The following is a 12,664-nucleotide window of genomic DNA, read 5'->3' as shown; positions in this document are numbered from 1 at the left end:
TTTAACATTTCACCTCAAACCTTTTAAACTTTTTTATTTAGAAATATATGATTTGGTACAAACATCTTAATATTTATTGAGTAAATGCATGTCTGTGTCTGCTAAAGATGTGCATGGAAAGGAAAGGAGAAACAACAGGCTATCAGAGATAATTGAGCTTATGCTTTTTTCTGTTTATTTGCTTGATTGTTTTTATGCTTCCAATCATTGATAGGTTGCTAAAATCTCCACAAAAAGCTGCTTAAAGGATTTTAAAATATAAGATCCATGCTGTTTTCGAAGTGGCCTGGTAAGTTCTGGCTTCAAGAATCAGTGTTACGAAAATGTCTCAAGGCCCTGATGTGATCATTAGATGGTTACTAAGCTCTACACCTTTATTTAACAAAATTTACATCTTGGTTAGAGCACATTTTGTATAAAGCTGCACCTTCATTTTACTAAAAGGCATAATCTAATGGCTCTATGAAACGGGACACTGTTTGTGATGTGCTTGCATAAACAAGCGCCTTTGCACTGATCTGTGCTGATTGGTCAACACTATGGTAAGTCGTTGGGCGGTTATTTTTCTGTTGTCAGTAAAGTACTAGCACTAGCCATGCTACCGTGTTTTCAAGACCATAAGGCGCACCGTACTAAAAGGTGCAGTCTCAGTTATGTGTGCCATTTCTGTATTTAACACACACATAAGGCGCACCGGACTATAGGGCGCGGGTTTTATATACAGGTACATGTCCTCTACTACGTTTAAATACATCTACTGCATATTTAAAAATAGAGCGGGAGCAAAACTGAGTATGATTGGGCTTTATTCATGTATTTATTACAAAGTATTAATCAAACCTGGGAGCTGGCCTTGAGACAGACACATCGCTGATGACACAGAGCGCTGTGATCACTCCTCTGAAACAGTTTATTGATGCATAAATTAACTTAAAATGCAGAAATCTGCCGGCAGAATATGTTCGCTTTTATTATCCTGGTGCCTGCAGTTTAGATTATTTAGATGAAAAACACCTACCAGCTGCTGGGGTGAACCGCGAGGAGGCGACCCGGCCAGAGGCTGCCGCTGGTATGTGGGGGTCTGAGCTGCTCCGAGAGAACTAATATTAGAAGGCAGGATCATAATCTGGATATACTAACTGCAATGATTAAGTTTTCAGGTGGACTTTCTCACTTAAAAACTTATTAAAACTACTTTATTCCCAATGATCACAGCAAATATAGCTGCAAGGCAAAGAAAGGATAGAGTAGCTCCACCCAATGCGCGTCAGACACACTTTTGCACCGCGCAGGCAGAGCAGCAAAGCTGCTTCAGCTGCGCGTCAGAACTAACTGGTACAAGCAGCAAAAATGAAGCAGCAGATGCGTGAACGTAGCATTACTTTGAATGGCCGGTTCACACCGATGTCGAGCGGTTGAATTTCCTTTGTCAGACCAGACAATAACAGCAAGCAAAGCGTTCATTTGTTTCACCTTGTTTTTCACATCAGCTGTGAGATGGGCACGCATGGAGTCAGATTAACAGCGATGGTGATGCGTGGAAAAAACCACCTGGTCTCCTTTCATACACCTCCCTCAGCCACTCTTTTATCATCTCCTCAATGAGAAGATGTTCTTTTATACACAATCCACGCCCACACTTCCCCCTTTAACGTTCTCATGGTGGTCTCAACAACGTCCGCAGTAACAACACACATAGGGCGCACCGCACTATAGGGCGCACCGCACTATAGGGTGCGCCACACATTTTGAGGGAAAAAAAAGACGTTTATATGCGCCTTATAGTCGTGAAAATATGGTAGTTAAAGGACAAAGAGCAGCAAGGAGAGAACAGATTGAGGAATTTGGGTGTGTGGAAGAGCATGGCTACTACGATTGCAAACTTGGGTCATTTAAGACTTTGCAGAGAATTTGTTTTTTCCTTCATTTTTTACCTTGGGCTTTCTGGCTTGTGGCTGGTTTGCTTGGTTTCTATTTGCCATGTGTGCATTTGTCACTCTGTAGTGCAGTCAAAGTTAGACTATGTTAAACTTTGATCATGTTGGCAAGCACATTCAAAAAGCAGGGCCTTACACAGGGAAAGCAACTGAAAATAACAGGTTTAAGAGAGCAGCAGTGATAGCAGTCTGAAAGCCCCTTTAGCCTCCCATGGCTAGTGGTCGATTTGTTTAGTTTGTAACATCATTGTTAATGCAAGTTTCTTTAAAAGGAATGCACCCCTGGTATCTTAATGATGGAAATGCTGATATCTGTGTAAGAGTCAGAGTGAAGACAAATGGTCTGGATGAGACTTTGGTTCTTAATTGACCAATACCTCAGTTTTTCTGGTTTTTGGCCCCAGCCTTCTGAGTATTTCTAAGGCTTCACAGCAATAAAACCTGAAGTCTTGACTTAAGACACAGGAGAACAGTTATCTGCATTCTCACCTCAAGGAACAATGTGTTTTGCTAACTCCTGGAGATTAACAAAGTTGTTTAAAAGTCTTACTGACCTGCTTTCAGTTTTGTCTCAAAATAGTTCCTAACCACAGATGTACCAGTAAATAAAATTAAAAAAAAACCTTTTGTAAGGTAAATTTATTTATCATATATATTCAGTGTGTAATCTTTAATATCCAGTTCAGGGATAAACTAAATGCAGTTAGTTTACCCGTGAACTGGATATCAAAGATTCCTCCAACCCTTCACAATTTTACATTTCTGTTGCTGAACTTTTGAAATACACTCAGTTTCCAACCCTTTCAGAGTGTAATTCTGTTAATTGCTGCAGGGGATAGCACTGAAACTTTTGTGATTGGTCTTACTAGAAAAGTATACTATTTAACAACCAAAACACTCTCCAGCATTTTCTCTGTTTTCCTGACTTAAAAGAAGTATTTCTTTGGATCATTCCATTTGAAGCTGTGAAAATGTCTTCTTCAGAAAAATGTTAAAACTAACTGTGTAAATACACCTAATTTAAGAAATTTTTACTTATTTCTAGATAGTTTTTCCGGTGCAAAGGATTTTCTTAACAAAGTCCTCAACAATTGCTTATAATTTTGTTGTATTTAATTGCTTTTTTATTCAGGTATTAAAGTAACAAACACTTGAAAAATGAGGAGCATTTTTATCCCAAACAGTAAATTATAGAGTAGAACTTGTTAATATTATCAGAAAGGTAACCCATACAAACACCTACACCACATTCATGAAGAATAGAATTTTCCTCCTCATGCAGCTTCTTTAAAGGTATTTTTGAAAGTGACCAAACGAGTATGAAATCTCTTGGAGTTGATGAGTTGGACTTTAGGAAATCAAGGTTACTAAAAAGGTAAATTATGGCATTTCATCTCATATTGACTGCTGGAATGTGGTCGGCATCACAGGACTGCTGATACTTAATCCCTCAGGGTAGAGTCATTATACAATGCTTCCTGTGATGAAAACAGACACAAAAGATGAAATATGAGGCAGAGAGACAGAAAGGAAAAGCAGAGGACTGTAAAGCTCTGTCTTTATACATGTTTTGTAGGAATGTACAGTAGTTTCCCTAGAGAAAGATTGCTTTCCTGTGTGTGATGAGAAATGACAAAAGAAATAGATAAGCCTTTATATGAATGTGGGTTACTGAGGTACAAAATATACTTTGATAACAAAATAGTTCATAACCTGACAGACTAACTCTGTCTTCTTTCCACAGTTTAAAACATGACCGTTATGCAAATTGCTCTTCTCAAATTGTGCTTAGGCATGATTTTGTGTCCTTTATTTTTTCTTTTATGTGTGTTTGTGTTACACCAGTGATGACTTGTTACCTGTCAAGGGTCTGACCTAACTCTGGGCCGATGACTATTGGACACTGACACCGGGCCCCGAAGGGCTTCACCACTTGCAACCCTTCAGGAAGAAGCAACAATATTAAATGAATGGGTAGACATTAGAGACTGACACGGTAGTGGATTTTCACTCCTGTCCTGTCCCACTCCCACAGAAAAATTTTTTGTCCCATCCCGATCCTGGGCCAGAGTAGAAATCTAAATCCTGTCCCGTCCCACTCCTGGTGAAATTACTCCCACTCCTATCCCGCTCCCATTCAGAATGATTCCCACTCCTGCACCACTCCCATTCAGCTTGCGTTGCAAATCAAACATTTCGAAGTCGAGTTCACCAGTAACTGTTGGTCCCTCCATTGTTGTTTTTGAGCGCGGGTGAAAAACTCAGAGCAGAAGCACTGTTGGCTTTTGGGTCGTGTCGTTTTTTGACTCGCATTATAGTGAAAACTACAAAATGGTGGCGCCAGTACTGGATTTTTTTTCCGGGTCAGTCTGACCCGGACTGACTGAGGTCTGTTTGTGAGGAAGTCTAACAGCAAATTGCAGAGGGGTGTATTGAAGCCCAGCAGTTCCAGTTTTCCTATCCGATGCTGTGGGATGATGGTGTTGAAAGCTGAACTGAAGTCCAGGAACAACATCTGCACATGAGTGTTCTTCTCCTCCAGATGAGAGAAGATGAGAGAGTAGACTTTCTTCTAAATCCCGTTCTAATGTAAAATATGACAGATTACTGGATTAAAGAAATTTCTACTATACTACATGCTATCACACATAACAATTCCCCTTCCATTACATGGGAAGAAATGAATTCACCTGCAAGTCTTTAACTGTGTTTATTCCTCTCTTCATCAACAACTAACTCTGTGGATTTGGTCGCATTTGATCATTATTTGCCAAAGTTATCAGAGGGAAATAATATATTTTAGCCGCCTGATATAATCTGTTTCCCCATAACACGGGAAAAAAATAAACAAATCCTTTGAAACTGTCATTATTTTTCATATATTATGTTTAAAACATTTATTATTTTATATTTTAAAATCCAAAATAGTTGTTGGTTTGATTATCTTTATTTAATGTATTTTAATTCTTAATTCCAAATGTCTGCAGTAGCATTGCTCCAGACATTTTGAATTGAGAAACATCTTCAAACTTGGAAAACAATGTCCAGTGGTTTTGGTTTGAACTTTTTTTGGGAATATATGTGAATTGTTAGATAAACATTTAAACAGAAAACATATTTCATAAAGATCATCAAAGGGGGGACTGATTATATCATGTGGCTAAAATATACAATTCCCCTCTCATAACTTTGGCAAATAATTATCAAATGTCACCAAATCCAGAGGAATATGAATAAATGAATAAACACAGTTAAAGTCCTGCAGGTAAATTAATTTCTTCCATGTTATGGAGGAGGAACAGATTATTTCAGGCAGCTGAAACATCAAGTCTCTCCTCCTCCCATATCTTTGGGAAGTAAAAAGCATCTGTTTCCAGTTTCTCAAAAATTGTTTGTGTGACATCATGTAGTATACTAGGAATGTCCTTAATCCAGTAATCTGTCATATTTTACATTAGAAGGGGATAAATCAGAAAGTCTAAACTCTCATCTTTTCAGGAGCTCTTAATATTTGTGTCCTGCTATCAGCAGGTTTCCGTCCTCTGATATCAGCAATGAAAAATGATAAATACTACTTGTTTGGTGACTGACTTTTATTTCTGTCAGGTTTAAGTGACAGAAGCTGGAAAAAGACAATTTTCTTGGCGTTTAAAATAACACAAAATAGCTTAAAATGACCTCGTCTATTTATTTATTTTACAATTTTGTAAACAACAGCTGCTGATTAAACTGGATGTTACAACCGTGACATAATTATAGCTGATTTTAGCGAGAAATTGATCAGACCCGTCGTGAAAATGGTTCCATCCGCCATGTCCGCCTCTCTGGCTTCAATGCGCTCCCGACACAAGGGGAACAGAATTCCATAGAACACCAGGACATACAACGTCTGGAAGTCACTCAGAGCTTCACATCCCTGGAACATCAGTCTGTTTAGCAACAGCCATTGATGAGAACTTCTTCTTCTGCACGGGAATGCTACAGGCTGCTTTGCTGTGCATGCTGCCACCATCTGGTGAATTCCAGTACTGCACATTTTACTCAGATCAGCTCAGAAGCGAGATCCGGGGCTCTGGGGGAAACATCCGGGGCTGCAGCCCAAGTAGCCGCCCCCTAGATCCGCCACTGGTCGGGAGAAAATCATTCATGTTGGAAATTCAGTCAAAAGGGGTTTGTGGGTAAATCCTGCTGTTGAAGCAGAGCTACGAGCATCTAAGAGCCGATTTACCAGAACCTCCCACACTCCACATGTGCAAACAAGGGAATTCTTCTTCTTCCAGCTTGAAGATTCCTAACAGCGCCATCTCTTGGCACTGAGTCCGACGTGGTTTTGGGCATGCATTGTGAGCAGGTAGATCAGGCCATACAGTGTAAGAACATACATAGTGAGCTGTGAACTTTTCCATTGTACAACAAAACCACATGATTTCGTTGTACAGTTTGAGCTGTAGCTGAGTACAACAAATGAAAATATTGTACAGAGTAGGCCCAGCTTTAGATGTTAGTGTTTCTTCATTGTCAAAGCCAGACAAGGTTTTTATTCACAGATAAAAATGTTTCCACCAAGGAACTTTTAACTTTTCATAAACATATTGAGTTAAAATTTTTAGAAGAAATTTTATCTAATAAATTAAAAAGTTGAGAGTAGACCTTTTTTCTAATTTAGGGTCCTTATCAATCTTAAAGAGATCTCCGCAAGACCTTGAGAATATTTGTCTTATATTCTTTCTTTAGGTTGTACTTTTATATTGTTTGTTTTGGTCATGTAAGGGACTTCGGTCACAACTTGGTACCAGTCAATGTTTTACGACTGGACTTCTCTTTTCTCTAAATTCACATAAAAAGGTTCATTCTTTGACTCCTGTCAACTCTATTTCTTTCTTTCTTATCAGGTTACTGAGCTCCATTAGACCTGGCTTGGTAAAGAAAATTAACCGACTGCAAACACCAATAGCTGGCCTGGTAAGTTTTTTCTATTTAACATTTAAAATAACAGCCTGTCAATTTAAACTCAAAACAACCTCTGCACCTTCCTGTTTACTTTCTCATGCTTCAGGTTGATGTTTTATTCATCTTCATCACAGTACCTGAATACATAGGTCCAAGCCTACCTTTCTTTCTTCTTTAATATAATCTCAAATATGAAGTTTTTATCTTTTAGCTTGATAAACCAGAATAAATCTGAGATTAAATGTGTAATTTAGTCTGGCCCCCGATGAATGAGACATTGGAAGATTGTTGATGAGAACAGCCCATTGTTTATAAACCGCTGTCTGTGCCTATTGGCCAATGCTCTGACCAATGAGCTTAACTGACTTTGATGTGGTAAGTGCGACAGAAAGTTGGTGGGGGAGTATAAACAAACAGCCTGTTGGCAAAATGGTGAATATGTCCTTCTTAAAAATTAATGAGCATAGAGCCTCTTCCTGGTCATGTTTCAACGAAAACCAAGTCTAATCCTTCCAAACCTGATTCCAAAGCTGAGTCAAACGTCAACTTTTCAATAGTTGTTGCCATCTTCCTTGTTGTGCTTTCTCCAGCGTCACGCAGCTTTGTCGTCCCGCCCTCAAAACCCCACCTGCTTTGCATCCAAAAATTCAAAACACATTTCTAGGGCCTGGGGTATTGATCGAAGCTAGACCACTCGCAGGCAAAAATGATTTTGGCCGCTGGCCGGTTAATCTAGTTTACTACGCTTGTTATTTTTAGCAAAAATTGTCAAACATGTGATAACCTTTGGTTAAGAAAACTTTTTTTGACTGGGTATAAAAATAAGATTTTAGGATTTGTTTTGTGTTAAGCTCCAGTGAATATAATAATGTCCACACACATCAAGGTTGGAATATCTAGATTTTAATCTAAAAAAAAGGAGACTCCAACTAATTATTTCTTTTTTATATATCAAAGGAAAAGTCCGGTCATATTCAGCATGCAAACTTCTGAAAGTACTTTAAATATTAAATGATTATATATTGTCCAATAGATGATAAGTGTTTTTAATTAAGAGTAATTTTCATTTTATTACAGTGCGTATCGGCTGCTTAGCAAGTCCAAATGCTGTATCTGGTGCTTTTCACTAGACGCTATTATCCAAGTCATCTTAAAACCATTCTTCTTCAAAATGTTGGCTACATATTAGTTTTTTCTCTGGCTAGAAGTTCAATGGCAAATCCTACCTCTTCAAATTGACAATCCAACAACGAACCATTGGTGGATCAGGACTCATTAAAGCTGAAGTCTGTAAGTTTTTAAAAATCACTTTTTTGTCATATTGGCTAAAACTGTCCCTATGCCCAGACAGCAGTACATGTGATATGTAACCTGTGAAAAAAATTGCTTCAATTGGTCCCGCCTACTGCCTGTATTGCAATCTGGAAAGAATAATTCGGGCCGAGTCAAAACAACCAATCACAGCCAGAGGAGCGTCTGATGGAGTGTCAATCACAGCTCACACACGCTGATTGTCGCCCGCCCCCCCACATCACCGCTTAACCAGCCGCTGCCGCCCAGCTGCCGCAGTCAGGACGACGCGCGTGGAACTCATGGCGGAGCGACAGCCACCAGCGAAAGAGAAACTGCCCTTACTGCCCCTGCCGACAACTGCTTACATGGCAAACTTCGGTATAACCAGCATCTTATATCTAGCTGCTTGGAGGTGAGTGTTATCGCTCTTACCGGTTCACACTCCATGCCACGTACGCTGCTTGGACGCTTCTGGTCGCATGCGGTAGCCGCGCAGATGCTGTGAGAGGGTTAGAGCTTGGAGGTGGGGCATGAGTGAAGCAGAGAGGATGGGGGAGTGGCGTGAAACCTGTTTTTCTTCAAATTTTCAGTCGAAGTCTGCTCTCTTCTCAGTGTTACAGACTGCAGCTTTAAGGTAAAATAACAATTTTTTTTCACTTTTACCTGATGTATTACAACATCCAACTTCCATGCATGTGGGCATTATCAGTTTAACTAAAGCGCTCATGAATTTCAATGGTGAAGACCTCTCGAAATCTAAAAATAATTGTTGTTGATTGCAGGTATGTATAATGGTTCCCATTGATTTTTGTTGTAAAGCGAGGAGAATGGCTCTAGGCTTACCGCACCCTGATGTCACTGCCGGAAAATTTAGGAGATGTTACTATATTTGGGCAAAAATGGCCACTCCCAGACTCAGTGATCGTGACAAAAAATATTATTTTATTTTTTTTATTAATTAACGCTTAATTAATTAAATCACGCAAACATATTAGTTTTAGGTATAGATAATGGTCTATTGATTATTCCTTGCTGACCGGACTTTTCCTTAAAATGTGATCTATATAATGAATAAGTCATCCATAGGTTTGATAATACAAATGTCCTAAAAAAAAAGAAAAGCTATCATAACTTGGTCGTGTGAGTTGCAAACTTTTGATCTAAAACTTTTGAAACACAGTTTTAGTAATATCAGGGCAAACAATGTCCATGTTGTGTCAGACTGCTTTCTTTTAATGCAGCATTCATTGTTTTAGAGGGTAGAGTAATGGTAAATATTTAAGTGTTTGAGAAACGATAGCTTATTGGTCTCATTGCTAAGACAAAAGAGTTTATATTATATTATATATATAATGTCCCACATGTTTACCAACAGTATTACGTAATGTTTTTCGCATACTTCCCATCTGGGCTCCTCTTCCCTCCACATAGACATTTCATCCCACTGTGCATGTTTTGTATACACTCTGTGTATATAAAATGACAATAAAAGTTGTCTAAGTCAAAGTGTAATATTGCACTGCCATTATATAACATAGCATACCAATGATTCCTGAAAACATGAAGCAGCTAATGCTGAGCATGTAAGAGTATTTTCTTTCTTAACAAAAAAACAGAAAAGCAAAAACATCTAATTCTGGATATAAAGATCTCCTCTGTTGCATATATTGTGGCTTGTTGAACCCAGGCTTGAACTTTGACATCCTCTCTGTGAACCAGTGGCAGAATCCTCCTCTGCTGTTACTTTCTTCAGTGGGTACTGAACTTTCTGTGGAGTTAGACTGAATAACAAACTTTTAGTTTAGACCAAAAAGCTTCAGGTGTCTACTTGAAGCTGAAAATAAGTGAGAATTATTGCCACAGAACCAATGGGTATCCAATCATATATTGGAGTTAACAGCAACATGACTTCTGAAGAGGAAACTTAGAATGTAGTTAGGGTTCATTTGTGTTCACAACTAAATCTAACAGGCCTTTCAGGTCACCTGAAGAGGGTAGTGGAAACCAAATGCCCTCACAACTTAAAAATACTTAAATACATTTTACGAGGAAATTTGGTCAAACAGTAACAAGTCAACTTCAGCTATAGTTGATGCAGCTCTCCAACGTGTAAGTGTCAAATTATAATCGGATTATCACATTTAAAGGGGGTACAATTTTGAAAGGATTAATCATGGCTTAATGTTTTATATTCAATGAAACGATAACAGTTATATGTAATTTTTATCTAATGTGTGTCTTAACTATGTGAAGCATTCTGTAAGTAGGTTAACAGGAAATGGGAGTAGAAAAGGGGGGAAGAAATGAGGCAGAGGTCACCGGGCCAGGTATTGAACCTGTGATGACCACCTTGAGGACCAAAGCCTCTGTACATGTATTGCATTGCTCACCCCTGGATGACCGGTTCTAAGGACATTATCATAATTAGTTCAGCCTGTAGTGTTTTTTTTTTACAAATCCCTCCATTGGTTAATACATTTGCTTTCCATTAATTATTTTTGTGTAATTTTGTTACCACATAAAACTTTGTACAGAATAAAGTATTCAGTGAAAACATTTCAATCTTCTCAGATCTAGGCTGTGCTATTTTAGGGTTCACTTTATTTTTTGTGAGCAGTGTATATTTTTGATGTACATAAAAATAAACGCATGAACACTGCTTTGTTGTCTGGAGATTCTCTGCTTTCTCTGAGGAATTTCCAGCTTGAGTCTGTCTTTGAATGAGGGCCTGTGAATTGAAGTAGATCTGAACCCTGATAGTGTTCAGCTGAGTATAGTAAAATACAGTAGAGCTCTTTCATGACGACCTATGACCTTGATTTAAATGAAGTAGCCTTTCAGGACCCATGCTCACATTTACAGAATCTGTGAAAGTTGATAGCATTGCAGCTCCATTCACCCTTTATCCGCTTCAAATCCCTACCTTATTTTTACTTAAGGAGCCATTGAGGTTTGTTTTAGCTAGTATTTTTTTTTTTAATTTAATCTCAAACAGGATCTGAGTTCCAAATGCTGTTAAGAAGAATAGAAACTTCATTTAAACATTCTATGATTGGAGCCAGATAATTTTCATGACTGTCAGAAGAACCAGGTTAAAAAAAAATAAGAGCTGGTTTAAGCAAGGCACTTGCGTTTTTTTAAGGCCTCAAGTTCTGTGGTTCAAATCTCACAGACTTGGACAATATAAAGCTTTAAACTCAGTGCTAATTCTGACATTTTGAATTGAAAAGGCTTCCTGGATTGGAAGCAAAACGTCTTCAAACTTGAAAACAAAGTCCAGTAGATTTTTTTTTAACTTTTTTGGAACTTGGACCCTGGGTTCATGAGCACAACCCTTAGCCCCAGAATCCTCCTTTGGCATTGCACAGTGGCCCTTCCCTAAATGATTAATTGAAAGCTGAGGCCATTTACTTTGGAAATCATTAAGTTGCAATGAGAATTTTTTTTTTATAATTATTAACTTTTTCAACCTTTTAAACAAGTTTTGGACTATGTCAAGTTGAGGTCTGACATTTTTTTGGTCCATTAACACTTTGGTTCTCCTCCTCTTTTCCCCCATATTATATATTTGCTGCAGTGTTTAGGATTATTGTAATAGTTGTGCAAGTTTTCCAAACTTAACATCCAAAAAGACACCCACACATTGATTTTAAGAAGACGTGGATGTAGAGGGATGATATTTAATTCAGTCACCGGAAGGTGCAAGATCCTTGGGCTGCAATCCAAATCTGCATAGTCAGGCCTCCAACACTATGCTTTACTGTTAGGATTTTGTTTGTTACCTTCAAACATCCTCCTGGGCAATATCATCAAGCAGGTTTGCATTTATTTGACCTGTATAAAAGATGGTGATATAGTTAGCCCTAACTAAACCCAACCCATACTTTAATTTTCCTTTTAAAAAGATGGAGCTTCTACCATAGTTCTTCCAACAGTCCATACCAGTTCTGTACTCTTTCTTCATGTACGCTTTGTATCCTACATCTGTTAAATCCATTGTTTGACCTTGGTATACATTTTCTAGGCAATTCTCTATTGATGAACTGCAGCGATACCATCTCTAATGTCATTACTGATGTCCTTGTCTCTTGGCATGGTGTTGATACTTACCTAGATGCAAATTACATACCTATATGCCAACTGTCCCAAAGTCAAGGTGGGCACACTAATGGGGAACAGCAAAGGGTGTGGTTAGCACTGTTCCTCTTAAAACTCATCTAAGTGGTTGCACATAGGTTGAAGTAGCAGCCCATGGAGGCCTTATTCCTTGACTCTAACAGAAAAAAACACATTACCACAACAGAAATGGCAGCAGTGAATTTCCTTTTTTGCTATATTCCAGACTTACATTAGTGTTATTAGAAAATCTTTCCTTCCTTTGGTTTGCAATAATTAATCTCACTAATTCAGTTTTAAGGACTTTCATGTATTAAAACAGGTTTAAAATAACTGAAGAATTGTCTAATCTGATAGAATAATTCAAT

The 12,664-nt window shown here is 38.3% G+C and overlaps 1 protein-coding gene across 1 annotated transcript in view; it reads left to right on the top strand.

Annotated features, from left to right (window-relative positions):
* The window catches only part of limch1 (LIM and calponin homology domains 1), a 112,866-nt gene that overhangs the window by 39,977 nt on the left and 60,225 nt on the right, over positions 1–12,664 (top strand). The window contains exon 3 of the mRNA XM_015381822.1: positions 6,830–6,899. Coding sequence (XP_015237308.1) covers positions 6,830–6,899 — 70 coding nt within the window. The remainder of the gene's footprint in view (positions 1–6,829; positions 6,900–12,664) is intronic.

This window comes from Cyprinodon variegatus, unplaced genomic scaffold (genome assembly GCF_000732505.1).
Source record: "Cyprinodon variegatus isolate N-32 unplaced genomic scaffold, C_variegatus-1.0 Scaffold242, whole genome shotgun sequence".
In the NCBI taxonomy this organism is placed as follows: domain Eukaryota; kingdom Metazoa; phylum Chordata; class Actinopteri; order Cyprinodontiformes; family Cyprinodontidae; genus Cyprinodon; species Cyprinodon variegatus.
This window is presented reverse-complemented; position numbering and strand designations above follow the sequence as displayed.